General features: G+C 49.1%; 5 protein-coding genes and 1 long non-coding RNA gene across 49 annotated transcripts in view; 3 read left to right on the top strand and 3 right to left on the bottom strand.

Moving 5' to 3' along the window:
• The first annotated feature begins 19 nt into the window (after positions 1-19).
• Positions 20-730, top strand: ND-MLRQ (NADH dehydrogenase (ubiquinone) MLRQ subunit). Its single transcript, XM_033471137.2, has 3 exons — positions 20-181; positions 247-393; positions 490-730. Exons 1-3 carry the CDS (start codon positions 131-133, stop codon positions 541-543), a joined length of 252 nt encoding a protein of 83 aa, XP_033327028.2. The 5' UTR covers positions 20-130; the 3' UTR covers positions 544-730.
• Positions 731-1,138: 408 nt separating this feature from the next.
• Positions 1,139-5,068, bottom strand: Vps16A (vacuolar protein sorting 16). Its single transcript, XM_033471134.2, has 15 exons — positions 4,852-5,068; positions 4,547-4,733; positions 4,353-4,481; positions 4,123-4,267; positions 3,922-4,049; positions 3,666-3,847; positions 3,085-3,594; positions 2,876-3,020; positions 2,664-2,798; positions 2,398-2,559; positions 2,170-2,319; positions 1,856-2,103; positions 1,696-1,792; positions 1,513-1,616; positions 1,139-1,448 (listed from the first exon to the last, which is right to left on the bottom strand). Exons 1-15 carry the CDS (start codon positions 4,905-4,907, stop codon positions 1,310-1,312), a joined length of 2,517 nt encoding a protein of 838 aa, XP_033327025.1. The 5' UTR covers positions 4,908-5,068; the 3' UTR covers positions 1,139-1,309.
• Positions 5,069-5,231: 163 nt separating this feature from the next.
• On the top strand, positions 5,232-12,054 carry LOC117220870 (uncharacterized). Its single transcript, XM_033471278.2, has 8 exons — positions 5,232-5,336; positions 5,398-5,868; positions 5,957-6,212; positions 6,735-7,342; positions 7,426-7,599; positions 7,682-7,800; positions 7,878-8,024; positions 8,088-12,054. Exons 3-8 carry the CDS (start codon positions 6,175-6,177, stop codon positions 11,310-11,312), a joined length of 4,311 nt encoding a protein of 1,436 aa, XP_033327169.2. The 5' UTR covers positions 5,232-5,336; positions 5,398-5,868; positions 5,957-6,174; the 3' UTR covers positions 11,313-12,054.
• A 2,699-nt stretch (positions 12,055-14,753) lies between these two features.
• Positions 14,754-19,093, bottom strand: LOC117220813 (uncharacterized). The gene is made up of 4 exons (XR_004490359.2): positions 18,547-19,093; positions 16,426-16,566; positions 15,865-16,244; positions 14,754-15,722 (listed from the first exon to the last, which is right to left on the bottom strand). It is a non-coding gene; the product is annotated as an uncharacterized LOC117220813 (long non-coding RNA).
• On the top strand, positions 15,987-22,769 carry LOC117220812 (uncharacterized). Of its 2 annotated transcripts, none has more exons than XM_033471152.2 (10): positions 15,987-16,119; positions 16,621-17,222; positions 17,972-18,368; positions 19,084-19,256; positions 19,327-20,461; positions 20,541-20,662; positions 20,844-21,128; positions 21,199-21,736; positions 21,975-22,228; positions 22,322-22,769. In XM_033471152.2, exons 2-10 carry the CDS (start codon positions 16,704-16,706, stop codon positions 22,466-22,468), a joined length of 3,570 nt encoding a protein of 1,189 aa, XP_033327043.2. In that variant the 5' UTR covers positions 15,987-16,119; positions 16,621-16,703; the 3' UTR covers positions 22,469-22,769. The 2 variants fall into 2 exon arrangements, with proteins under 2 accessions (XP_033327043.2, XP_033327044.2); XM_033471153.2 differs by lacking the exon at positions 15,987-16,119 and adding an exon at positions 16,199-16,294.
• Positions 22,770-22,863: 94 nt separating this feature from the next.
• The window catches only part of shot (dystonin-like protein short stop), a 107,147-nt gene continuing 104,984 nt past the window's right edge, over positions 22,864-25,026 (bottom strand). For all 43 annotated transcript variants that reach the window (XM_076518385.1, XM_076518389.1, XM_076518392.1 and 40 more), the window contains one exon: positions 22,864-24,592. In XM_076518385.1, coding sequence (XP_076374500.1) covers positions 24,433-24,592 — 160 coding nt within the window. In that variant the 3' untranslated portion in view covers positions 22,864-24,432. The remainder of the gene's footprint in view (positions 24,593-25,026) is intronic.

Here is a 25,026-nt window from a genome sequence, read left to right as displayed (position 1 = left end):
CATACGTACGTGATGCCTGAATCGCGATTCAGTGCATACGTAGCGTGAAAGCTGAAGCACTGCGGCGGGCAGAAATTGCGTTGCGTGTGTGACGGAACTCATCGTAATTGCAACATTCTAGTTTAACAAAATGGCTAAAATGGAAGGTCTTTCCCTAGCTGGGATAAAAAAGCATCCGATGGTGAGCAAAATGAGAACCGAAATTGTGCGTATAACACTGACACTATAATTTTTGTCTGTTATCAGCTGCTCCCATTATTCTTCTGCATTGCTGCAGGAGCATGTGGATCGGCATTTTATTTGATACGCCTTGCCGCTCGTAATCCCGATGTTTCGTGGGTGCCAAAGAAAAATCCTGAACCATGGAACGAATTTAAGGACAAGCAATACAAGGTACATTGATCGTACGCTAAAACCAAGAACATGATCGTATCGTCAAGCATGTAAATGCTATTTTTGATTAATGGACTATATATTTTGTATTTTTAGTTCCTCTCTCCTCATTATGGACAACAACCAAAATCTCCAGCCCCAACATACTAAGCGGATATTATATATTCTAGTATTATTTCTAGCCATTTAAGTCTAAGACATATTATTTTGTTATGAAACTTGTGTCCAATTTGCATCATTGATGAGTGATCAGCAAGACACGTATAGTTTCAATCTATTTTTATGTACACAGTTAAGTGAAATATAAATAGACAATAAATGGACTTTTGATTCTGCAGCTATCGTGATTTCAGAGCCATTCTAAAACTGTAGTGAAAGGTGTATAGATTATTTTCCAACATTTAAATTGTTTATTAACAGGGAACAATTTAAAGAAAGTCAATATTTTGTAAGTATAAAGGAGGTTATATACGTAATACCAGGTATATAAGTATACTCGAAAGCAGGAAGTAACAATTAGTTGTAGTCACGAATAAGACTGTTATATTGCTTACGAGCGAATAGTTGAGTATGAGTGAGGAAATTGAACTACTAGTAGTCGTGAACCCAGTCGAAACACATACAGATTTTATAGTCGCTCATGAGTTTTGGGAGATATTAATTTAATTTATATTAAAGGAGATATTAATTTATGTTTTATACATTGTCATAACGAAATATTTACGATACTTGTAAAAAAATTGAGTCTATTTACTTTTTAATATATTTTTAACTATTTACATGTTAATATATTCCATTGCATCATCTCGTTATTATTCTATCATACATACTGTATGTTATATCTTTATACGGTTTTCTTTACTTATTTGTTCGAAATTTATAGGAGAAAAGGAAAGGTAAATATAAAAACATTAAATTAATTTTTAAGGCTAGTTGTGTACTTATTAATCTTGTCGATCAGTAATCTATCAGACGGTTCACATTGCGCCAATATAAACATTAACGCAGAAACATCTTTTTGTTCAACCGCCGTTTGAACTGCTTCCTCTAACATTCTGTAAGATTACAATCCATTATTATGTTAGATTACAAACTTGTTGCTATTACTATAATACTTACTTCAATTTGACGAGATATTTCACTCTCAGTTCATCTTTCACTTTGGGTAAATACTTCTTTGCTTCCCTGTCTTTATTATATTTTAAACACTCGTCTATAAACGGCTGCAACAAGAAAAGAAACGATGTTATCTCAAGAAATTGCTTGGTTCTAAAAAACTATTGAGAGTTTAAAGATTAGTACCTCGTAACCGATGGGAGACTTTTTACTCTTGGATAATTTCTCCAATTCAGTCCACATACCTTTCTCTGCCAAACATTGTATACGCAACCACCAATACCTGTGGGATTTATGTTAATCGTATGCACATTTGGAAGAATTTGTATGATTTGTATGATCTCACCTTCGATCCGATATCCGATACTCTGACCTTAGTTTGTCCGCTAATTTCAATTCGTTCTGTAACAATAGTATTTTGACGGTATCGTGAAGTGGCTTGCCAACGACCGATTCGTGAAGCATCTCTTCCAGAGACTTTTGATAACGCAACAATTTGACTTGTTCCTCCGTTAAAGCCGCGTTCGTGTCATTACGGGCCAATTTGAAATTTTCCTGCGCGGATTGCAGCAATGATTCTCTGGACATTATGTTCTGTAAAATACACCAACAATATTGTTTGCGACTCGGGCGACAATCGTTGATTAATTTAGAGCAAACCTTTTGTTGATAACTCTCAGTGATAAACCATATGGCTTGAGAATGAAAGTCATCGATCTGATTATAAATGCTTCGAAGGGTCTCTCGGTTGTGACTCTGACAATATTTAATATACAACGCCATCGCCAAAGGACAATGCATTATAGATGTCTGTGAGGAATTCATAAAAAATTGGAATTAAATACGGTGTTCCTATCGATAATAATCCCTTGATAATAAACGGTTCACCTGAAAATCACCGATTGCCATGTTCTCTCTGAGATGAAGTATCACCGTGTAAACTAAATCGGTGTTACCGCTTTCGACAGCTTTACGCAGAGCAGCTCTCTTCTCGCCGAGTGTTAACAAGAGTGGTACTTGCTGGTGCGCACGGGGTTCATAGTCGATTAGCTAACAATAAAGGAAATATAAAGAGCGTTAGGATTACAGAGTCAAATAGCAAGAAAGAAAGAGGGAGAAACAGCGAGTGAAATGTAACAAAAGAAAATGATTACTTTGATAGCTAATTGCTTTCTACCACAGTCGGCTGCTCTTTTCGCAATTTCGCTGTAAGAAACGCCGGGTGCGTATCCCAGTTTGTCGGCTATCTCTTCCGCTATTTGTTCTTTATCTAACTGAGTTTGCTTGACCTGTCAGAAAACAGGAGGAAATTAATTCAGTTCCTCCGAAGGGAATTGAATAGAACCAAAAATTTTAATTACATTACTTTGTAACAGGCCCAGTGGGCTAATATTCGGCTTTCTCCTTCAACTTCCGGCAGTTGGAGATGTCGCGCTATCTGTATACTCAAATAGTAGTGTCTCCTCGCAACGAGTCTGTCCAGTACCACTTGAGTCGTTAGAATGGTAAATCTAAATCGTTGTTAAGTAGTTTTCGTTGTGTAAGTGGCATAATAAAATATAAGGTTAAGGATACTGTATGTACGTTATCGGGATCCCAATCGCAGGGTGTCTCACAGCGTTTAAGACCCTCAGTGTGCGACACATGTCGACATAATGTTGACACAATTCCGGATTAACTGTAGTGCTAAATCCCTTACCGAATTTAGCAGCTCTCATTAAAAGCTTTTGCGTATTAAAGTCAAATTCGTGACCAGCACCATCGATGCAAGCTCTTATCGTTGCATCCAATTTATCTTTAACAAGATCTATGTAACTGTCGGCTTTATGACTCTTCTTTTGAAATTGTTTCGAAGCTTCCAAAAGATAGGACGCAGGATCGGTCGAATTAATCCGAAATATCTTCTGAACTACGTCCGGTACTTTCTGTATCATCTCATGGGATGTTGCAGACAACACGCGCACACCATCGATCTCTGTGATTAGATGTACCGTACTGTCATACGTATATACTATCGTTTCGGCAGTTAATCCTATCACTATTACAGTACTGTCCCAACAGCACACCACAGCTTTCGTACCACACCTGTGAATATCACAATACCGATGTGAATATCGTCGTTGTTGAACGCGAACATTTTACGGTAATATACCAACCATGCCAAGCTCGTTAATGGTTCTTTGGTGTTCGTATTGTGCTCGCAATATTTCTCTTTAAAATCTATCGAACCTATGTACAGGTGTCCTGTATCTGAATAAAGAGCTATATGACGGTTATTTCCAGAAACGCCCATGGCGACTACACTAGAAACTTTGGCATGCCTTGTGAAAATAGTGTCCTGAAAAAACATATGCGTTATCATTGCATCGCCTAGTTTTGTAATTTCAATTTAATTCTCAATTAAAATCTTACAAATGCTATAGATGTTGGACTTTGATGCGTTTGATGGACTACAGTTAGTCCATCCTTGTGGGATAAAATAACTCTGGTTTCTCTATCACGGTGTATCAGACACCAGTAATCCACAGGGCCCCCAAACCCTAAAATATAGACAATCAGACATCAATGATTTGCTTAGTAAAGCAACAATTAACAGAGATTACAAAATCTTACTAGGAACTTCAGATATTTGTCTGACTTTTGGTTCAGCAACATTATTCACTAAAAATACCCGGCTGGTAGATGTTAAAACAGCCACACCGGTTCCACTGTAAGTTTGAAAAAACTTTGCTTCCAAGACTTTAGTGTCTTTAACCTCCTAACATAAGAACATAAAAATATAATTAGATTGTTTCACAGAAATTTCTATTATCGTACAGGAGACATAAAGAAAAATTACGTACATTTCCCATAGTAAACGCGTGTTGGAATGTACCAAACATGTCATATATGTGAACCATACCATCCTCTTGCACACACAATAGTTCCTCCTGCTGAGACCACCCCAAACCGACCAATAGTCCACTACTCCACTGAAAAGCACAAAGATATATGATTCCCAGTCGTTAAAGTTTTACCACAGATTCTCGACATTTACTTGTAATTTGGCCGTTAACTTTCCTGCTGAAGTAAACAAATATATCACAGTTTTATTGGATCCATGAACTTTAGCAAATTTCTTGGGATTTCCGGTTATCGCGATCGAACCTCCATAAGGAGCTGCCACCACTAAATTGGTATTCCAAACCTCATTGTGAAACGATAACGGGTAGAGTTCGAACTTTCTGAAAAGCAATAGTTTCTTAACGATTATACTCTGCATTTTCCACTTGTCATCTTATCGAAGAGCTATTTGTTTGTATCTGTTGGGCGTTAATCTATAACCTTATTCCCATTTGTTACCTAAAATATACGTCTCGTCCCAGAGGGAACCAATCTGCGGTTAACATCGCCAGCATGTTTGAAGGAAAAGAGCTGCTGAATTTCAACGATGTCGATCTCCATATACGATCATAGTTCGATCAGCGAATTATCGTGTTCTCTTATTTATTCGAATTATCTGTCACTCTTTACTTGTCACGATATCGCAATTGCTTCTTCTCCTTGGTTAGAGATTTATGCGCATGATCGATGAAATGAACACAGATCGACCACGTTTGTTTACGGTTGCTCATTCTGTTCACAGTCGCTGCAGTACCGTTTCAGCAAGCAGATCGCAGCTGCTTGACCGACCGTCGCCAATAAGGAAGGGGCCGCTCCGATGATCGTCGGTAAGGCAGTCGTCGCCTAGTGCCCTCAAGGTTCCTATAAAGTGTTGTACGTACTCTTGTGTCACGTCCGTGGCACGAATGCATCGGAGATCGGAGCGTATGCATAACTTATAATACGTAGGTACATAGGTAGGTAGGTATGAACGCAATTCGCAAATACATTTGTTCACTGTTACAGGATGCATCGTCTCCTCCAAAACGGATCGAGCAGCGCACTGTATGGTGGTTGGTTGAATGTAGGTAGAGTCGCGCGGGAACCCCGTTATGCCTGAGTCCGAGTCCGAGTTCGAGTTCGAATTGGCGAATCTGTGGAGAAGGGCACGGCACAAGTTGGTCTCGCGGAGATCCCCTTCTCTCGCATCCATTACGATATTCCATTGCTCGCGGTAACGGCTGCTCGAACTCTTTCAGTTTCCGAAGAGGCGCGTCGGGTTCTTTTCGCACCTTCAGGACCATCGATCGCGAACAAGATCGACGTCGGTCGACCAAAATCGAACGCCGCGCGACGTTCGTGTAGAGTGCGAGCCGCGTTGTCCTTTATTCTCCGCGGCTGCGGATCGAAGATAAAATAGAATAGAAGATAAGAGAAAGGAGAGAAAGGAAAGAAGAAGGCGAGTCGAGGCGAGGCAAAAGCGATGGCAAAGGCAAGGTAAGCTGAAGTGGAGGCAAACGAGCACGTAATCGCGCGTTCCCAGGCGCTTTTCGCCACAACCCACAACGCAAAGTTTCTTCCCAAGCGACGGATCAACTGGAACCGTTGTCGAGGGAAAACAACGGAACCATGAAGAGAATTTCTGGCAGAATCTCCGGTTGAGTCGCTTCTGAATCGGCAACGAGGTCGATCGGTGGTCATCGAATAATCCGGTTCACGAGTGACAGCTAATAGAATCGTGTGGATCCGGATACCGATGTGGATACAGATGCGGATGCGGACAGGGACACCGATGCAGATGGGATGGAACTTTTGTGCGGACCGAGAAATATGATCGTAGTGTAAGTTACCGATGGCCATGAGAAATAGAATCGAGAGGAATCTCGCGTATGAAATTCGAATAGCATCTTTCTTCTCACTCTCTCTCTCTCTCTCTCTCTCTCTCTCTTTTCTTATTTTCTCTATAAGTAATCGGTCCATCGCGTAAGCCCGAATCGAAACTCGCAACGCGCGAGTAAAACTAAATACGAGATCAAGCGCTCGGAAGAGAGCGGTCGCGCGTCTTCGATAAATCCCGTTCCCTCCGAGAAAAAGAAAGGAACGCGGTCGTTTAAGCATTTGCGTGAAACAGGTTTCACCGTGTGTATCCGCTGATACGTCGGACGAAACCACCGTTACACGCAGACAGCCTCGTGTGTCCAAGATCGAGCGCGCGAGCCTTTCTTCGCGTCGTGTCGCGTCGCGTCGTGTCACGCAATGCCACGCAATGCCACGCCATGTATCGGCCGGCCGAGAACAGCGGGGAAATAAGGCGAGATGGAGTTTATGCGACGGTTGATCGACACGGACATTGTGATTTTCAGATTGTACGCGATTCTGGTGCTGGCGGGCCCGGTTCTCGCGCAACCGATCGAATGGATGCCGTGCGTCGAGCTCAAACGGGACCTTCAGATTCCCTGCGAATGCTCAATCTTCACGGAATCGGCCGGTCGATCGATCGAGGCGAACTGCGATGGGGCGGTGTTTACGCGGGACACGGTCGAGAGCTTGCGGGGACAACCGATTCTCTCGATCGGTCAGCGAAACGCCGGATATCAAACGCTTCCGGAGAACTTGCTCGGGTCGGGTCTACGGCTGAAGAAGCTCGATCTATCCAGCAACTCGATTCGCAAGCTCATGAACCGAGTCCTCGAAGCGCAGCCTTACCTAGAGGAACTCAAGCTGGCCGATAATCTGTTGGGCGACGGTCTGAACCCGATATTCTCGAGCAACGAGTTTCACGGGCTGACGCGGCTGAAGCTGCTCGATCTCAGCGGGAACGGGTTGAGAAGCATCGAGGAAGGAATGTTCAAGGGATGCGAGAGCCTCGAGCAACTTTACTTGGACAGGAACGAGATGACGACGGTGCCGACGGCGTCCTTGAAGGGGCCGGATTCCATCAGAGTGCTCTCGTTGAGCGGCAACGTTATCGGTGTGTGCATCGCGTTGCTAATCCTAATCCCTGATAAATAACGCGTATCGGTAACCACGTACACATGTGACTTTTGTTCCCAGGTTCGCTTCCACGAGACGCGTTCTCGCCGATTGGCGCGTCGTTGCTGCGCCTGGATCTGAGCAACAACGAGCTGTCCCACATAGAAGACGGCGCTCTTTCCGGACTCGAGAGTTTGCTCCTCCTCAATCTATCTCACAACGATCTCGGCCGTTTCAACAGCGACGCGTTCGAGGGTACGCAACAGGAAACGCGATACAACGAAATGCGAAAATCGAAACGGAGGAGATAAATTCTAAGTTCTTTGTTGATTTTCAGGGGCTCACAATCTGCTGCAGTTGGATCTTTCGGTGAATTTTCTGCAAGAATTTCCCAGTGAGGCGATCAGGCTTCTAACGGATCTCAGGTTTCTCAATGTTTCCAACAATATGATCACTGTAAGTAGCGATCGGCATCGGCTTCCGTAACACGCGAAGCTAAATCGTACAATCGTTATCCGTTATTCGCGTTCCAGAGCATAGACAGGACTCATTTGTCGGGGCTGGGGGAACTGCAAGTGTTGGATCTCAGTCGGAACAACATCGGCCGACTCGGCGTGAACGCGTTTTCCAGCTTAATCGGCCTAACCAGGCTCGACTTGAGCCTAAACGCGTTGCGCACGGTACGTAAAGGCTTAAGATTCACGAACGAAAACGGCAGTGAACGGCCATGGAAACGTTTTCAGATCGAGGAATCGTCGTTCGAGGGGTTGCTGAAACTGAAATGGCTGTCCCTACAAGACAACAACATTCTGTTGATGCCGGCCGCCGCTCTCAGCAGACTACCGTCTCTCAGGCATCTTCACGTGGAATTCAATCGCATCGCCGCGCTGTCGACCGAACTGATCAAAGCGACGGCCGCCGGTCTGACCACGCTGGCGCTGACCCGAAACTTGGTGCGCGAGATACCGGCCGACTCGTTTCGCGAGTTCGACAACCTGGCCGACGTGCGTCTGTCGGGAAACTTGCTGTCGACGATCTCGTCGAGCACGTTCGCCGGTTTGGAGAACACATTGGAGAGGTTGGACGTTTCGCGGAACAGGCTCGCGGCCATCGGCGAATTCCATTTGGAAAATCTGCTCTCGCTGAATCTAGCTGGCAACCAGCTGACTAAAATCCCACCGGAAACGTTCGCGCGGCTTCACAGATTAGAGTACTTGAACTTGAGCTCGAATCCTCTCTACGGAGGCTTCCCGCCGGTGTTTCCCTCCTCGGTCGCGAACCTGGACGTGTCGCGAACCGACCTAAAGATCTTGCCGAGCATTCTGTTGTCGAATCTCGCGTCCCTCGAAAGGATCGCGATGGCCGGCAATAGTCTGGAGAGGATCGAGGCTGGAACTTTTCGACAGCATCGGAACTTGTCGAGGATCGATTTGTCGGAGAATCGGATAGACCGTATAGAGGACGCGGCGTTCGCCGGATTGTCGAGTCTGCGCGAACTGGATCTCCGGGGGAACCGGCTCACTCTGTTCACCGGGGAGTATTTCGACACCGGGACCGGATTGGCTATCCTCGATTTGTCCGACAATCGAATCGATCGCTTATCCCCGACGGCGTTCGCGATCCATCCGAGATTGAGGCAGCTCGATCTCTCCGGGAATCGACTGGCCCAGTTCCCTGGCGAGTACGCGAGACCCCTGCAGTTCCTGCAGAAGCTCGACCTCTCCGAGAACAGGTTGCAACGTGTTCCGGAGTTCGCGTTCTCCCGGATCCCGCGTCTCCGCGTCCTCGACCTCGCCGAGAACGAGATCGAGTCGGTCGACGAGCTGGCCTTCCACAATTCGACTCAGCTTCAGCTGATCGATCTCTCCGGCAACAGAATCGAAACGCTCGACGACAGAACGATGGAAGGCCTGCTGCGACTCGAGCATCTCGCTCTCGGCGAGAACAGATTGACATCTCTGCCGGAAACGATTTTCGATCCAAGCCGCGTCGGAGCGGTCGAGAGCATCGATCTGTCCGGCAACCGGTTCGCGGAAATCCCGGCGGACAGCCTGCAGAAGCAATCGGTGTTCTTGTCGCGGCTGAACCTCGCTCGAAATCGCATGGTCGAGGTGTTCGGCCGCGACATCCCCGGGAACCTGAAGGATCTCGATCTGTCCGGAAATCCGCTCAGCGAGAACGCCATCGACGGGATCCTCGGCGAGGCGAAGATCCTCCGCAGCTTGAATCTGGCCGATACCGGGATCACGCGGCTCGTCAGGCTCGAGACACCGTTCCTCAGGCGGCTGAATCTCTCCGGGAACGCCATCGCCGCGCTGGAAGTCGCCGCGCTCGAGCGCACCACCATGCTCGAGACCTTGGATCTGTCACGGAACAGGCTGACGGAGTTCTCCGGTTTCCCAGCGATGTTCCGCAAGCTCCCGGCCATCCGGCGGCTCGACCTGTCGGGCAACCACGCGAGGACCGTCAACGAGACCAGCTTCGATGGACTGGCCGGGCTCCGCGTCCTCGACGTCTCCGACCTGCCGAACTGCACCCGAATCGAGAGGACCGCTTTCAAACCGCTGGCCAAGCTCCGCTCCCTGTCTGCCTACAACTACCCGAAGCTGGGCTACTTCGACGTGCAGGGCGTTCTGAAGGGGATGCGAAACCTGGAGTCGCTGGACATCGAGATCAAGGACTCCTCGGTGGGCAACGAGCAGCTCTCGGTGGCCAGCCATCCCCGTCTACGAGAGCTGACTTTGAGAGGCGAGAGGCTGCGACACGTGTTGTCCAGTTCGTTGGCCGGCGTGCGAGCGACCAGGTTGTCCGTCGGTCTGAAGAACACGTCCGTGGACTCGATCCCGGCCGCCCTCTTCTTCCCGGTGCCTCGGTCCACCGAGCTCAGGCTCGACCTCTCCGGCAGCAAATTCAGCACCGTGTCCGCCCATGTCCTAACCGCGCTGGACGAACGAGCCGGCGCCGTCGATCTCCGAGGCCTCGAGAGCAATCCGATCAACTGCAGCTGCGACTCCAGACACCTCCGCCGATGGTTGAGGTCGAGCGAGCGCGATCGCCGCGTCGGCTCCGTGCGCTGTGTTACCCCGCCTCGGTTGGCCGGACAAATCCTTGCGGCTCTCGACGAGCGACGTCTCGCGTGCGACGGCGAGCCGGCCGATCGGTTCGCGCACGGCGAGAACCCGTCCGCGAACGGCTCGAATTCCAATTCCGTTTCCAATCCCAACAACGACCGTCTGGACGGCGGCGATCCGAACGGCGACCTCGACAGCGAGCCCGAGAACCATTGGACCGGCCAACTCGCGGACACCACATCCTCGTCCGGCTTCCCGTCGAGGAGGCCCTCGTCGGTCACCGAGCCAGAGATCATATGGACGGTCGCGCCTACTGTTCGAAACGAGCGAACCAAGCATCACGATCGAGACCGCGTGTTCGAGACCGGCATGGTGGGAAACGGTTCGGGTACCGACGACACTTTGATCATCGGTATTGTCGTCGGAGTGGTCGCGCTCATAGCCATCATAGTGATCGTGGTTTGTATCTGTCGGTTGAGGTGGTCCAGCCGCATGGACGAGGCCAGGATGACCGCGGCCAGCATCCAGGATGCCTCGATGATCAGACCGTGTAGCGTTTATTCCGGCAAAATCAACCACGACCTCTATGTGGGATCGTACAACGGGTCCACGCTGGACCGCGGCAACGGCGTGCCGCCGCTACCGCCCTCTATCTCGACTCCGCCGATCCAAATGATGCCGTTCGTGCAGCCGATGCACCTGATGCATACTCTTTTAACACCGACCCCGCAATCGCAGTCGCAGTCGCAGCTGCAATTGCAGTCGCAGACGCAGCCGCAAACGCAGCCGCAATCGGGATTGCCGCAGTCACGGTCCCAACAGTTTTACGGTTACTGCGACGGTGCTGCGTTGCCCCTTTACGTTGCCTGTCCCACGGACGCCAACTGCGACAGGTAACTGTCGTCCGCGTGCGCGACTAACGTTAAGCTCGTTCGTAAAATACCTCCGTCGAAGAATCCGCTTGTTATTTAACTTGGCAACTCGCGAGCGTTCTACACACACATACATGTATCTTCTTCCCCTTTAAGCGTCACGTCTTTCTCGCGTTAACTGTCGTGCCTTTTCTACGTCGTATAACGTAGTGTCCAGCGTGCTCTACGTCGTCTCTAAGATTCCGACCGCATCGAGGATCATCTTCGGAATTTTGAAGGTTCGAACGAACTGCGGTGGAACCGAACAAACGTGCTCACATTCCATGTACATATAGCTATATATATATATATATATTCTGTAATTGCAAACCGTAGTTTTCTAAAGCATACGATTTGTGCTAACATTTTCTTACTCATCTTTTCACAATTATCTACAAATGATTCGCGCATTTGTTACACGTAGGCGTGAATCGTTTTTCACTGCCTCATCGTTATATAAGTGTAAATCTGTATTCTCCCTAATTGACGGCTTTGATTTTGTACGCGATAATGGACAATTTGCGACGAGGTGATACGATTATTCGGTAACAATCGCTAACTATAAAAACGTACGATCGTATCTTCTCTTTATAAATTGTTCATTTTTGTGTACAAGCTGCGCGTCGATTAGGGAGAATTTACTGTACCGGTTAAAATCATTTGTAGTATGAGATATTATTATTTAAGGATAAATAAAGTATGCTATGGGCATAGAATCGTTCAGGGAAGTATCGTATGTTACATTCAGATTTTTATTGTTGTATTTATACTTCGTTGTACGTAGTAGTTCGGTGAATCGAGCGCGAGCATCGACCTTCTAAGGTGTATCGACCTTTACCGTGTACTGCATTACATTATATTATTGCAGTACGTATTACGTAGGTCCATGGTAAATAATTAATATTTAATTTTTGAGGCGTAGTACATGCACTTTTATGATTCAAGAATCTAGATTGAAGTCTTAGCTGCAGTTCTGATATAGTTTTGTACATATTTAACTTCTAATTAGTTAGTTATTAACGATTTTTCGTGGGCGTATTTGTTCTATACCGTCTAATGTGTAAGAGAAGGATAGTCGAGTGTGCGACAAGGATAGCGATAGACTTGTGGGTACGCCCGTATAAGCGCACTCAGCGCCACCTACATTCTAGTAACTAACGTTGCTACGCAAACCAACAGATTCTAAAAACAGTCTAATATCAACCTCCCAAGAGTATAGACATACACACAGTTTAAAGACGTATGCATAAAGTTAAATAAAAACACGTTACAAGTTAGGCTAAATTAACTGTTTCCTTTATTACCGAAACGTCATCGTTCCCAGTTCTTAGAGAATCCAGTTTAAGAGAACCTAATACCAAGCAAACCGCCACAGACTAGGTACTGGTGGCGCCATCCACGACAAAATGCTGAAACTGTTAGCCAAATGTTTGGCTACCAGTTTCAGCATTCTGTCACGGGCGGCGCCACTAGTACACGGCAAGTAGTTTCAGCGTTCTGCCACGGATGGCGCCACGAGTTCTCAACGAGTAGTTTCAGCTTTCTGCCGCGGATGGCGCCACAGGTTCTCGGTGAGTAGTTTCAGCTTTCTGCCATGGATGGCGCCACAAGTTCTTGGCAAGTAGTTTCAGCGTTTGGCCACGGATGGCGTCACAAGTACACGGCGAGTAGTTTCAGCGTTTTGCCACAGATGACGCTACAAGTTGTCGGCTAGTAGTTTCAGCTTTTTGCCGCTGATTCCAATTTGGTACGCAATGATTACTCGACATGTACTGCATAGAAAGAGGGCCATAACGAATACCGGCTTCGTTCTGACTCCCTTTCATTATTATAAAATGATTGTAAAATAGAATAAGAACTGTAATGTTTGAAAATAAAAGTACTGTAAAACTCAATCCAAACGTTTTTTCATTTTAGGTAGTTTTATTTTGTTCCTCACCCTCTGGCTCATTCTTCTTCATTTGTCCACCGTTTCCCCTGTTCTTTCACACAATCAACGTCCCCTTCTTCTCTCACCTTTCTCCCTTACTCCCTTTCTTTTCTTCATCTAGTTTCACCATCTATTGCTCTCTACCATACTCATTTACTATGTTCTTAATCTTTTCTCAAATTCCTTCCTCCATTCCTTTCTCCTCCTGTATCACTGTAACATGTGTTCTCACATTTGTGTTTCTTCTCCTCCACATCAGCATCCGCTTTCTTCCTTGTTCTCTCTATACTTTGCAGTTTCACCCCACCTCGCTTCTTCCTCATCCCTTTTCAAATATTCTAGAACCCTTCCTACTCTTACCTCTCTGTACCAATTGTATTCTATAATTTTCCCCTCTTTTCATTCCTCTTTCATTCCTCCAACTTTCTTCTACTCTCCCCCTCTCTCTCTCGCTCTCTCTCACACTTTCTCTCTCTCTCTCTCTCACTATCTCTCCCTCTTGCACTCTCTCACTATCTCTCTTACACTTTCTCTCTCTCTCTCTCTCTCTCTCTTTCTCACTATCTCTCCCTCTTGCACTCTCTCACTATCTCTCTTACACTTTCTCTCTCTCTCTCTCTCTCTCTCTCTCTCTCTCTCACTATTACCCTCTCTCTTTTTTCTCGCCCTTCTTTAAAATCGCTCAATCGTTCACGTACTTCGTTCTCTTCCTCTCTCATCTTGATAGCTTCGACTACCTTTTCATTGACATAAACTACTTGCTAATTGTATCAGGAGTACACACGAGAATTTCTTTGTCTGGCTTGTGATTGACATGTACTACTGAAATTTGGAACTTTTCGAAAATTATTCGGGAAAAGTAGTACAAGTCAACGTCAGGCCAGACATTCGAAAGAATACCTCCTCGCATATCATATTCTCCTGATACAATTTTCGAAATTTTAGTATCAGGAGCACATGATGTGTGAGGAGGTATTCTTTTCAAATGTCTGGTCTGACATTGACTCGTTCTACTTTTTCCGAAAAATTTTCGAAAAGGTCCAAATTTTCGAAATTTCAGTAGTACAAGTCAATAACAGGCCAGACAAAAAATTCGAAAACTAGAAAATTTCCCCAATTTCAGTGGTACAAGTCAATAACAAGCCAGGCAATGAATTTTAGGATACCTACTCGAGAAATATGTGCTCCTGATACTCGAAATTTCAGTAGCACAAGTCAATCACAAGCCAGACAAAGAACTTCGAGAATAACTGCTCGTGTTCTCCTGATACAATTAGCAAGTAGTTTAAGTTAATGGGAAGTCATGCGTTAAACATATCCATGAATCATTAGGAACAGAAATGGGAGTGGGAATGAGAATGGAGATAGGAATAGATATGGCAATGAGAATAGATATAAGAATGGGAATAGAAATGGGAATAGGAATAGAAATGAGAATGGGAATAGAAATGAGAATGGGAATGGGAATAGCGCCAAGAAATAAATTGGACTCAAGAATAGTTTATTAAATACTTTTATTTCATATGACTTAAAATTATTACATCGTAGCTATTGTATATAGTAATGATCGTAACCATAGTAATGATCGTTTAATCATAATTATACTGGAAATGCTGAGTGGTGAAAATGGAGTACAGATAGGCGGCTTCACCGTCAAATATCCAATTTCGTGTCACCGACGTTGTTTCATCATACCGTGCGAAACAGCATATGTCTTTTGATAGCTAGAAATCAGCCGACGGTGACTTATTAATATTCCTCTCCGTCTTCGGTGTTGGCAGCATCTTCCTGCACTTCGCCATAATCTAATTCCAATTCCTATGTGTTTGTAGCGTTCCTCTGATTCTACTTTTCCTAAATGGTTCTTCTGAGGGGATCCGTGTACAGAATTAATTGCAGGAATAGCGATTGCGTAACAATAACTGATTTCCAAGCTCCTTAAAGATGCACCTGTGCCGTGTAGACCTCGACTACCGTTCTACGCAGCTCGCGTCGCGTTTTCCAGCGCGGAGTTTGCGCGCATCTAGTAATCGCGAGTCCCGTCCCGAGTCCGTACACTCGAACATTTACCGGCCTTTCGAGCATCGCAAGACATTTCTAGACATGGCGTAGGCTTGTTCACGCGGAACCGGAAGTGCTTGCGCGAGAGTCCAGCCGCTTCCTCGGTGAAAGTGTCAGAAACTCGAGGCTTTCGCGATGGAACCTCTCAAATGTAAACGTGTGGGAAGAGCAAAATCGGTCGCGACACATCTGGGACACTCCTCCTTCCACGATCGATGTGCTCTCATCGACGACCGAGAAACAACTGATTCCGTGGAGACTATCGGCGCCGGTTGATCGTTGAACGAAGGATGGACGGAGATTGTCGGATGCGTGGCAACCAGCCAAATGACCTAGAAAACCCTGCCGCTAGCACCGGCTCTCCGAGTACGTATCCAGGAGAACAGTGTCCTCCGACAGCGAGACCTGCAACGAAATTCGTGGCGTTTATGCTCGTGAAAACGTGTCCGCGGGTATCGTCGTCGTTCATGGAACATTAACAATAACCGAACCGGAACGTGCAAGCAACAGCTCGTTAATTACGCGTTCGCAACGCGTGTCGACTTACCATGAAACCGAGAGAGCAACGATGTTATCGCGCGGCCGGTGAAGCTGAAACAGTGCGAGACAAGTAGATGGGAATCGTCCTCGCTCGCACCATAGAGATCCAGCGGTCGATTCTGTCGCCGTAGAGACAGAGGCAACGACGTCAACGTAAACACACACTCGCCGATTCGGGTCTCGGCTTGTCCAGAAGTCGACCTTCGGCAGTGCCTACCAGGAGCAAGCAGGACGCAGCGATTCGGTGGATCAACCGACGAAGGTAGGACTCATCTTGCCGGGCAGGCAAACTTTCAAAGACGCGTGCGAGTGCGTGTGCGCGCGTAACTTGTCATCGGGAAGAAGCGTGTCGGCGTGCGTCCATTGTTTGGCCGGCGGTGTAACATGCTGCAAACAAGGAGAGATTTATCGTCGTGGTTCTCACCGTGAGCCGACGGGTAAAATCTGTAATCGCTAGACAGCGGATGCAACGAATTGTATTTACAAATCGCTGCTGCCGACGTCGTTGAGAATCGCGTCGTTAGGTGCTCGGTCTAGCGGTTACGAAGGCGAATCGACCACGACTTACCTCGAAGCAAGTGTTTATCTCGATTGCTTATCTCGGCGCTATCTGTACGGTGTCGTTTACGGTGCAATTTGCTGGGTGTGCGAGAGAGCCGTTTACGAATCGCCTCGATCGCGGCCGATCAAATTATGGCTTCTTCGTTATCTGCGACAGAAAAAAATCCGAGATTAGAAGAACGAAATTTCTGGCTCGTTCTAGGTTCACCGGTGTCCTCCTGGATCGTCCTCGGACCGTCGTCGCGGAGGAAGAGAGGCACCGGCGCCGCGACGTATCGACCGTGAATGGAGTCGAGGGTGGAGGACGACGAGGACGGCGAGGGCGAGGGTGGGGGCGCAGACGCCGTTCCGCCGGTGAAAACCAGGCCAACGCTGCGCGACATCGCCCGCCTCTGTGTCAACACGTTCAGAGCCTTCTATGCCGGGAACCTGGTCGCCGCAGTTGCGCTACAACAGTCGAAGCCCGCCGCCGCTGCCGCCGCCCGTACAGGGACAGAGGTCCCGGTCGCTCCGGACATGGGCAACCTGCAGAGCGACGCCAAGAAGAAGACCAAGAAGGGCGGCAGGACCGCCGAAGGGACGGCCAGCGTCCATGGCTCCGTCGACGGCCTCGGGGACACCACCGACACAGGGGACGACGGCGAGACCGAGGACGCTGAGGAGACGCCCGTCAGAAAAGCAGCTCCGGCCAAACCGGAAGAGAGCCTTCAGAACATCCAGAAGTTCGAGAAGTTCGAGAAACCGAGGGCTCCTTATCATGGCAAGCGGCAGGCTCCCAAGCCACCTGGATCCGCCGTGAGAAAGGTCAGGGTTCGCTTTTGCTTCTCGAACTCTGCTCCCGGTATATTACAATTTAAAATTCACCTGGACACGGTTTATGGAACGCGTGCCGCGCGGATCTCGGTTCTATCCAAGTATTTTTCTCCGCAACGTAACGAACGCTCTCCCCGATCCTTGCACAATGAATCACCCATTTTCTGACACCTTCGTTCAACGCTGGGAACGAACAACCGAGCATCGGTTTAAACGAAATGGTCTGCGATCGTTCGCTTCGCAATTTCTACGATCCCGCAATAATGTTTTTATGAGAGGTTGTCGGATCGAGTTCTTTAGTCGAGCTTACATTATCGTAGAAATCGTACAAAGTTTTAAGACGATAGAAGAGCCAGGGTTAACCCCGTCCCGCCGGCGTGCAACGTTCAGTCGAATTCGCGACGGGAATTGCAAAATGATCCGAAGTCGAAGTGGAACGTAATGCGCGCGGCCGTTGCATATTTCGCGCAACCATTTCCGCGGGGCGCGTATGGGGGTCAATAGGTCACGGGAGGCTGCCGAGATTAAAGGCGACCGATCGGGAATAACCGAAAGGAACGCGACGAATCGGTTCGCTCGAAAATATCCGAGCAATTTGTACAATGATTTCGCGTCGTCGCGTTTCTTCGCAACGTGACCTATCGCTTTCGGATCTCGCACGCGTGTCGTATCGCCCATTGAAAGAAAGACCGATTTGCGGCCGTTTCACATTCTACCGGTGGACTTGTCGATTCGAACAGGTCGCGCCCGAGATTCCTGACAAGTCGATCGAGATCCAGCGGGAGCTGGTGAACGGGGAAGACGAGCACCGGGGATCGGTGGGCAAGGTCGATGCGACGGAGGCCGACCTGACGAACAGTCTATTGGTGCCGGTGTCTTTGCCGGGTCAGAGACAGGGGCCGGTGGTTCTGGTGACCGATTCCTGGCGGTTGGCTAATAAGGCGGTGATCGTGTCGGAGATCTCGGCACCGCCTAGCCAGGAATCGTCGAGCGACAGCGTGTTCACCGATCCAGACGAGCAGGAAGCTAAGCAGGAGCCGACGGACGTGTCCGCGCCGCCGACGATCGATTCCGACGTCTTCCAGAAGAACCAGAAAAACCAGAAGAGCGAACCGAGCCCGCTTCCTCCGCAAGCCGGTGAGTCGGTCGTCGTAGGCGGTCTACGAAATCGCGGTAATTATCTATAAAAAAGCGACGCTGCTCGTGGCGCGGAAAAAGTATAACGCGGCGATACGGCGCAAGAGTAAACGAGCGACGATAAACAGTGATTAGCGCGACGTCGATAAGAGGGGCGATAAGAGGAGGCGTGACCCACCACGTGTCACGGTCGTGGATCTTCGTTGCAATCGCGATCCGTCGTTTCGAGAAGCTGCACAGCTCCGCGGCTGGACCACGTTCGGTCGCGAAAACAGACGTCAGAGACAATCGGGTTATCGATCTCCGGCGAGGCAATGATCCATCGTTCGAGCGGCGACGTGACAGTGTCACCACCGGTCAGCGATTCGCAGCTGTCTCTCCGTGCTCGGAGGTTAACGCGTCGGTCGTTGTGTCCGCCGCCGTTGATCCCGACGAATCCGATTATTAATAGCGCATTGTTTCGATCGCGTCGGCCGTCGAACGTCGACAGCGAGCGGGTGCCGAGATGAGTTCCGCGGAGACTCGTGGCGCAGGGTCACGGTGGCTGGATAATTTAGCAGCAGGTACGATAAGAGCGCAGGTACGTGGCCGCTTGGGATGAATGCATCGCGCCGGATGCGGTCGTTAAATATTCACGCGGGTTTGCTCAAAGATAATGCTCGTGGTACGCGGGGCAAGGCAGGGTGGTCTGAAAGAGGGCTCGCTCGTCTTTCAGAGAGGCGGATCGTTGACACGCTGATCTCGGTGTTGCCGGAGCAGCTCAAGTCCAGGCTGACGGTGGAGGAGATCGAGCAGTTCGCGACCAGGTTGTGCTCCAGGCTGCACGCGGACGGGCTTCTCGGGTCGATCTCCTTCGACGAGCGAACACCGAGCAAGGAGATCAGCGTCGTAAGCTCGACGGAACTCTGATCGTTGTATTATCGGAACCGACTGGCGATCATCTGTCGGATGATTTCAGGAGGACGTGGAGGCGAGCGACCGCAGCGATTCGGAGAAGGAGAATCTAAGGCGAGAGGTCGAGCGGCTCCGGGAGCTAACTAGGAACGTGGACGGGTCATCGGCGCAGGGCAAGTCGACGCAGACATCCCCTCTGACTGTGCAGCCGGAGCAATGGGGCTTGGACAGGCCAAGAAGCTCCGAAGACGCGACGTCGGAGAGGTCGACCGTCCAGGAGTCGATTCCCGAGGAGCCGATCGCGAACGGCCTCGACGGCCTAAAAACTGCGAAGCACGAGCCGCCGAGAAAACAGTCCTCCATGTCTTCCGCGACTTCGCCACTGCCACGGTCTCCCCCCGCCCATTCTAGCGTTGCCCCTCCGCCGCCGCCGCCGCCACCTCCGCCACCTTCGCCCTGCCTCGATCGTCCCGTTAGCGTCCCGGCGCCTCATCCTGCTGTCCCCACGTTCTCCATTCCACCCCCGCCTCCGCTACCCCCGTGTCCACACGCGGCCCAGTCGATTCCCTCGCAGAGCCTAACGTCGTTGACCGGAATTCCTCCGCCTCCGCCACCGCCTCCGCCAACTCCCATGCCGCCGCCTTTGCAGCCTATGAGCAGGGAGACACCCGGGTCTCCGCCTGTCCCGCCACCACCACCGCCGCCGCCGTCTCCCGCGCCAACGATCGGTTTGATCTCTTCCGTTCTTCCTCCGCCACCGCCGCCTCCGACGCCAATGTCTGGCTCCATTCCTCCTCCGCCTTTCCCGCCCTTACCCTCGCTGTCCGCGTCCCTCGTAGACAGATTCTCGCGTTCCTCGATACCTCCTCCACCTCCTCCCCCGCCTCCGCCTCCAGCTCCCTCGTTGCCCGGCATGGGAGCAGGGATTCCACCGCCGCCGCCGCCACCGCCGTGCACTCCTCTGAACGGAGGAATCCCGCCACCGCCGCCACCACCGCCTCCCATCGGAGGCATCCTCGGGGGACCTCCGCCGCCTCCTCCGCCACCTGGCATGATGCCAGGACCACCACCTCCGCCGGGCATGGGACCGTTGGGAGCACCCCGACCACCTCCGCCTCCGGGAACCATGGGGGGAGCTCCAGGACCTTGTCCTCTACCGGCTCCGCCGATCGGTGGGTGGAATCCGGCGGGCAGAGCGTGTGAGTATCAGGACGCAGAGCGTCTCGTGGCCCGTGAAAGGGAGACATCGCGATGATCAGTGCGCTCTTACTCGTTTAGGCATGAGAAAAGAACCCATGTGCCCCGAGGTGCCCATGAAGCCGCTCTATTGGACGAGGATCCTGGTGCCAGAGGCTCAGACAAAGCTTGGTTCCGTCGAAGCTTCGGACGGCCCCGCTCAAGTGAGTTCTTCCCACGTTCTTCAGAACCTATGGTTTGAGTCTAGAATTAGTCGGTTGTATCTGGAGTCTGAGACGTCTGATAATTTAAATACTAATCTAAAGGCTGATCTAAATAGTCTAAAATTGCAAGACCCAGGGTCTAGAGTAGATAATGGAAGGATGCGTGTCGCCGTTCCTCCAGGTACCTCTGTGGCTGGAGCTCGAGGAAGAGAAAAACCTGGACATGAAAGAGTTCGCCGGTCTGTTTTCGCGCCAGGTGACCGAGCGAAAGCCGGTGAGAAAGGCGGACGATTCCACGAAGCCCTCTAAGGTGCAGCCAGCGAAGATCCTCGACTCGAAGCGCTCGAAAACGGTCGGCATCCTGGAGAAGAGCCTGCACGTAGACTTCTACGAGGTGGAGAACGCGGTCTACAATCTGGATACCAACGTGGTCAGCTTGGAAGCGCTGCAACAGATATATGAGATCGTAAGTCCCCAAACTGTCGTAATCCACGATTCTTAAATTCATTATGCTAACCGAGAGAGTTCTGTTTCAGAGACCGACCGCGAAGGAGCTGGAGGACATCAAAGCGTTCGAGGAGACGAATCCGGATGTACCGTTGGACCAGCCGGAGGTGTTCCTGAAGAAGCTGTCCGGCATAAATAGCTTCGCGGAGAGGATAGCCTGTCTGATGTTCCAGACCGAGTTCCACGACGCGATCTCCTCGGTGTCCACCAAGCTGACGAACCTGAGGACCACCTGCGACTTTCTCTGCAACTCCGGATCCTTAAAGAAGGTGATCGCGTTGATCCTCACGCTGGGCAATTACATGAACGGCGGGAACAGGAGTAGGGGACAGGCGGACGGGTTCGGCCTAGAGATCCTCAGCAAGCTGAAAGACGTCAAGTCCAACGTGCCGGGTATCACTCTGCTTCACTACGTGGTCAGGGCGAGACTGGCGCAGGAGAAGGATCACAACTTCGAGTCACCTTTGCCGCTGCCTGTCCCGGAACCGGCGGACATCGAGGCTGCCTCGAACATCAACTTCGACTACATCACCGGCGAGCTGGATAGGCTGCGGAAGGAATTAAAAGGTAGAAGAACGCCCGACAGTGTCCGATTTTGTGAATTTAATTCTGATCTAGGTCCGCTGATCCTTATTTTTTAAAGGAGCACGCGAATATCTATCGACCGGTAAACAAAACCGTGCAATTTGTAACAAATATTCTATCAAAATCAGGTTTAAATGTCAAAGAAATTTTGATTGCTCGTTTTCCTTCAAAAATAATTTTCTAAAAGAGACCTTGATGATTCTCTGCTGTCTCCACACAGCGTGCGTGAAGAAATGCGACATCGTGGTCGAAGCCGACCCCGAAAATTCGGGCCCCTTCAAGGAGAAGATGGAGAGCTTCGTGCGGGAGGCTACCGCAGAGCTGGCCAGCGAGCAAGAGGCCTTCCAGGAGGCGAGGTGCAAATTCAAGGCCGTGATGCAGTTCTACCAGTACAAGCCGAAAGGTTCGAGCCTGGACCAGGCGGATCCGAGCGCGTTCTTCGTCCTCTGGCTGGGATTCTGTCAGGACTTCAAGGTACTAGCGGGCAGAGCTGGTGCGGGGTTTCGCGGCGCAGTAAGTCTTAGCGTTCCTTGAGATCTTCGACTGGTAATTGGTGATCGCGTGCAGGACATCTGGAAGAAGGAGCAACAACGAATCATGAAGGAACGAATGGAGGAGTTGAGGAAGAAGTACGAGAGCAAGAACAAGGTGGCAAAGACCAAGAAGAGCGCGACGGGACTGAAGGCGAGACTCCTGAGGCTGCAGCGCGAGTGAATCGGGAATTTTCCGCGAGCTGAAGCCTTGGAAACGAAGATGAGTCTTCGAGCGAGGACAGTCTGGCTGTCCCGGAGCGACAGCTTGCGTGGATCCATCGATCCCTGCGATCCACGCTCTACGGCACTAATCGTGGTCGAACGCACACACGACGAGATACTCTATCGCGTAGGATATACGAATCTGTTATTGTACATAGGCTCGTTAAGTTTGCACAGAATTATTTGTAAATACGTTGTTTTTTTGCGATATAACGAGTTTTCGATTATTAATGATAATAAACGATACGTTTTTTACACGATTCGAACGTTCAGTTATTTCTTCTTCTCTTTCATATCCTCTTTTAGAGACAAAGGAAAGGATCGGCGTTGGGATTAACATCTCCTGGTAGACCGTTTGGTGTCAAATGCGTGTGCGTTTTGCGTATATTTTTTGTTTCTTTCCACTGCAATTAGTAGCGACGATACAAAACCTTCAAGTAAAAGCGAAAAACAGAGATTAACATTTAAGGGGGTAGATTAATAGATTAATCGCCGTATGATCATCATCGTTACATTATCATCATCATCATAATCATTACCACCATCATCATCATCAGCATCATAATCATCATAATCATTATCATCATCACCAACATCACAATCTCATCATCATAATCACGACCATCGTAATAATCATCAACATCGTCATCGGTACGGGCTGTTCAACTCTAGAGTATAAAAGAAAACGAAAAAGAAAAGAAGAAAATCTTCGAAGGGAAGAGTAAAGATCGGACGCCGTCTTCTCTATTCGCGAGTCAGAGAGGTCTCGTTCCACCGGGCCCCGTCCGTTTCTATTTAACGAACGCGAAACGGGGCCCCCGCTGGTCGGCCTGGGCGCTTGTCGCGACGGTTTCTACAAAATTACTACTTCCGGTGGTCGGCTCGCCTCGGCAGGCAGGTACGATTCGCGCAGAAAGCGGCACGGCGATAGACTTTTAAGGCAATCCGGTCGCGGCTAGCGTTGACTCTCGTGTCTTTTCTAGGAAACTGTCTTATTCGCGGAGTGGTTCCCGGTCGCGACACCGAGCCGGAGAGCAATCGAGCAATTATATGTACACCATGGTCTACCCCCCGTTTCGAATTACCCCGTCGATTCCCGAAAAATTACCGATTCCCTTTTCCTCACCTCTTTCCGACGTTTGCTCCCGTTGCGATCACCCCGGGTTCCGACGGAACGAGCGTCGCGAAACGAGACGAAACGACACGATCGACGGAACGATTGCGTAACGATACTGATTCGCAGAACACGCATCCACGCAATCTTTTTCTCTCTCTCTCTCTCTCTCTCTCTCTCTCTTTCGCGCAATCTCTCATCAGTTACGGCTGGTGAACACCTAGTAGTTCTATTGGGTAGCGCAGCGTTACAATTACAATTACAATTAATAATAAATCGTTATCGGCTATGTCTCTCTGTGTACCTGGTACTTGTTCGACACGGTACGTAGCGTCGCGACGACGTTAAACTTTCGCGCACGCTATTACTTCTTCCGGTGCGACGCGACCAAACGATTTCTCTCTTTGGACCGCGCGGTCGCGTCTGTTCTGTCGCGTTGCTTGTCGCGCGATTACTACGCATTTTTACAAAATAGTTCGGTAATAATGTAAGCTCTTTCACACTCGATTAGTGAACGCGCCCAAAGAGCACATCCTCGTCATAGGTAGCGGAAACGGTAGCTATATTCACGAGACAGGCGAATGCTCTCGGGGTTCGCGTTCGCGCGCGGCTTCGAATCGTTATTACATATATATATATTTGTATATATATATTTATATATATATATATATTTATTTATAGATTTATATATTAGATTAGATTATCCTAAGCGTTGCGTCGACGGTGATCCCCGTTGCGCGGGTCGCTGATCCCGCCGCCGACGTTTGGCCATTTCGTTCGCGCGTATCTATACGAATATGTCCCGGCGACTATAATCGGAATGGTGCTCGTTGGTCGATAGGCGTTGGTTTTCCCTTCCGTTGGGTGGTCGGTGTCGAGACAGAGGTGTCGGAGGCACCCGATGGCTTCCTCGACAGCTTTAGAGACGGCGGTAACGGCGTGCTCGATCCGCTGGACGGTGTCCTTGTTCTGTGAAACGATCGAGACCGATATTAATCCGTGTTCAATCCCGGAACACGTCCAACCCGAACACCCCAATCAACCCTTTTGCGACGCACAAACGAAACAGACACACGATACAAATGAAAAATCGACGTCTTCCAAAAATGCTAATTTCATTCTGAACCGAAGCGAACGTACACTCGGCAGAGACGTCTGTATACGCAGACTTTTTCTATTATTTAACCCATTGACTGCCACGCAAATTTAGCACGTCTTGCCCTGGGTGCCACGGTTTCATTTTAAAGGAAAAAAACAAGAAGTTTTATAAAATATAATAATATTAAGTTACTGATATAATATTTTTTTTTGCAATGGCATTTACAGTATTTTTTTTTATTGATAATCAATATGGTTCTCTACACTATATACATTTTTCATTCATCCTTTCTAATAGTTCCTAA

The sequence above is a fragment of the Megalopta genalis genome, chromosome 2 (genome assembly GCF_051020955.1).
Source record: "Megalopta genalis isolate 19385.01 chromosome 2, iyMegGena1_principal, whole genome shotgun sequence".
NCBI classification, from domain to species: Eukaryota; Metazoa; Arthropoda; class Insecta; order Hymenoptera; family Halictidae; genus Megalopta; species Megalopta genalis.
Note: the sequence above shows the minus strand (reverse complement) of the source record. Positions and strands in the feature narration are given on the sequence as shown.

Bases quoted from the DNA above. Each gene is read 5' to 3' on its own strand.
- LOC117220812 (XM_033471152.2), top strand. From the start codon at position 16,704: ATGGAGTCGAGGGTGGAGGACGACGAGGACGGCGAGGGCGAGGGTGGG. The intron at 18,369-19,083 runs GTGAGTCGGTCG...CTCGTCTTTCAG, and splicing joins CCCGCTTCCTCCGCAAGCCG to AGAGGCGGATCGTTGACACG. The intron at 19,257-19,326 runs GTAAGCTCGACG...GGATGATTTCAG, and splicing joins CGAGCAAGGAGATCAGCGTC to GAGGACGTGGAGGCGAGCGA.
- Vps16A (XM_033471134.2), bottom strand. From the start codon at position 4,907: ATGCTGGCGATGTTAACCGCAGATTGGTTCCCTCTGGGACGAGACGTA. The intron at 3,848-3,921 runs GTAAGATTTTAA...ATGTTTTTTCAG, and splicing joins GTCCAACATCTATAGCATTT to GACACTATTTTCACAAGGCA. The intron at 2,320-2,397 runs GTGAACCGTTTA...AATTCCTCACAG, and splicing joins TGGCAATCGGTGATTTTCAG to ACATCTATAATGCATTGTCC.
- ND-MLRQ (XM_033471137.2), top strand. From the start codon at position 131: ATGGCTAAAATGGAAGGTCTTTCCCTAGCTGGGATAAAAAAGCATCCG. The intron at 182-246 runs GTGAGCAAAATG...GTCTGTTATCAG, and splicing joins GGATAAAAAAGCATCCGATG to CTGCTCCCATTATTCTTCTG. The intron at 394-489 runs GTACATTGATCG...TTGTATTTTTAG, and splicing joins TTAAGGACAAGCAATACAAG to TTCCTCTCTCCTCATTATGG.
- LOC117220870 (XM_033471278.2), top strand. From the start codon at position 6,175: ATGGAACTTTTGTGCGGACCGAGAAATATGATCGTAGT. The intron at 6,213-6,734 runs GTAAGTTACCGA...TGTGATTTTCAG, and splicing joins CCGAGAAATATGATCGTAGT to ATTGTACGCGATTCTGGTGC. The intron at 7,801-7,877 runs GTAAGTAGCGAT...TTCGCGTTCCAG, and splicing joins TTTCCAACAATATGATCACT to AGCATAGACAGGACTCATTT.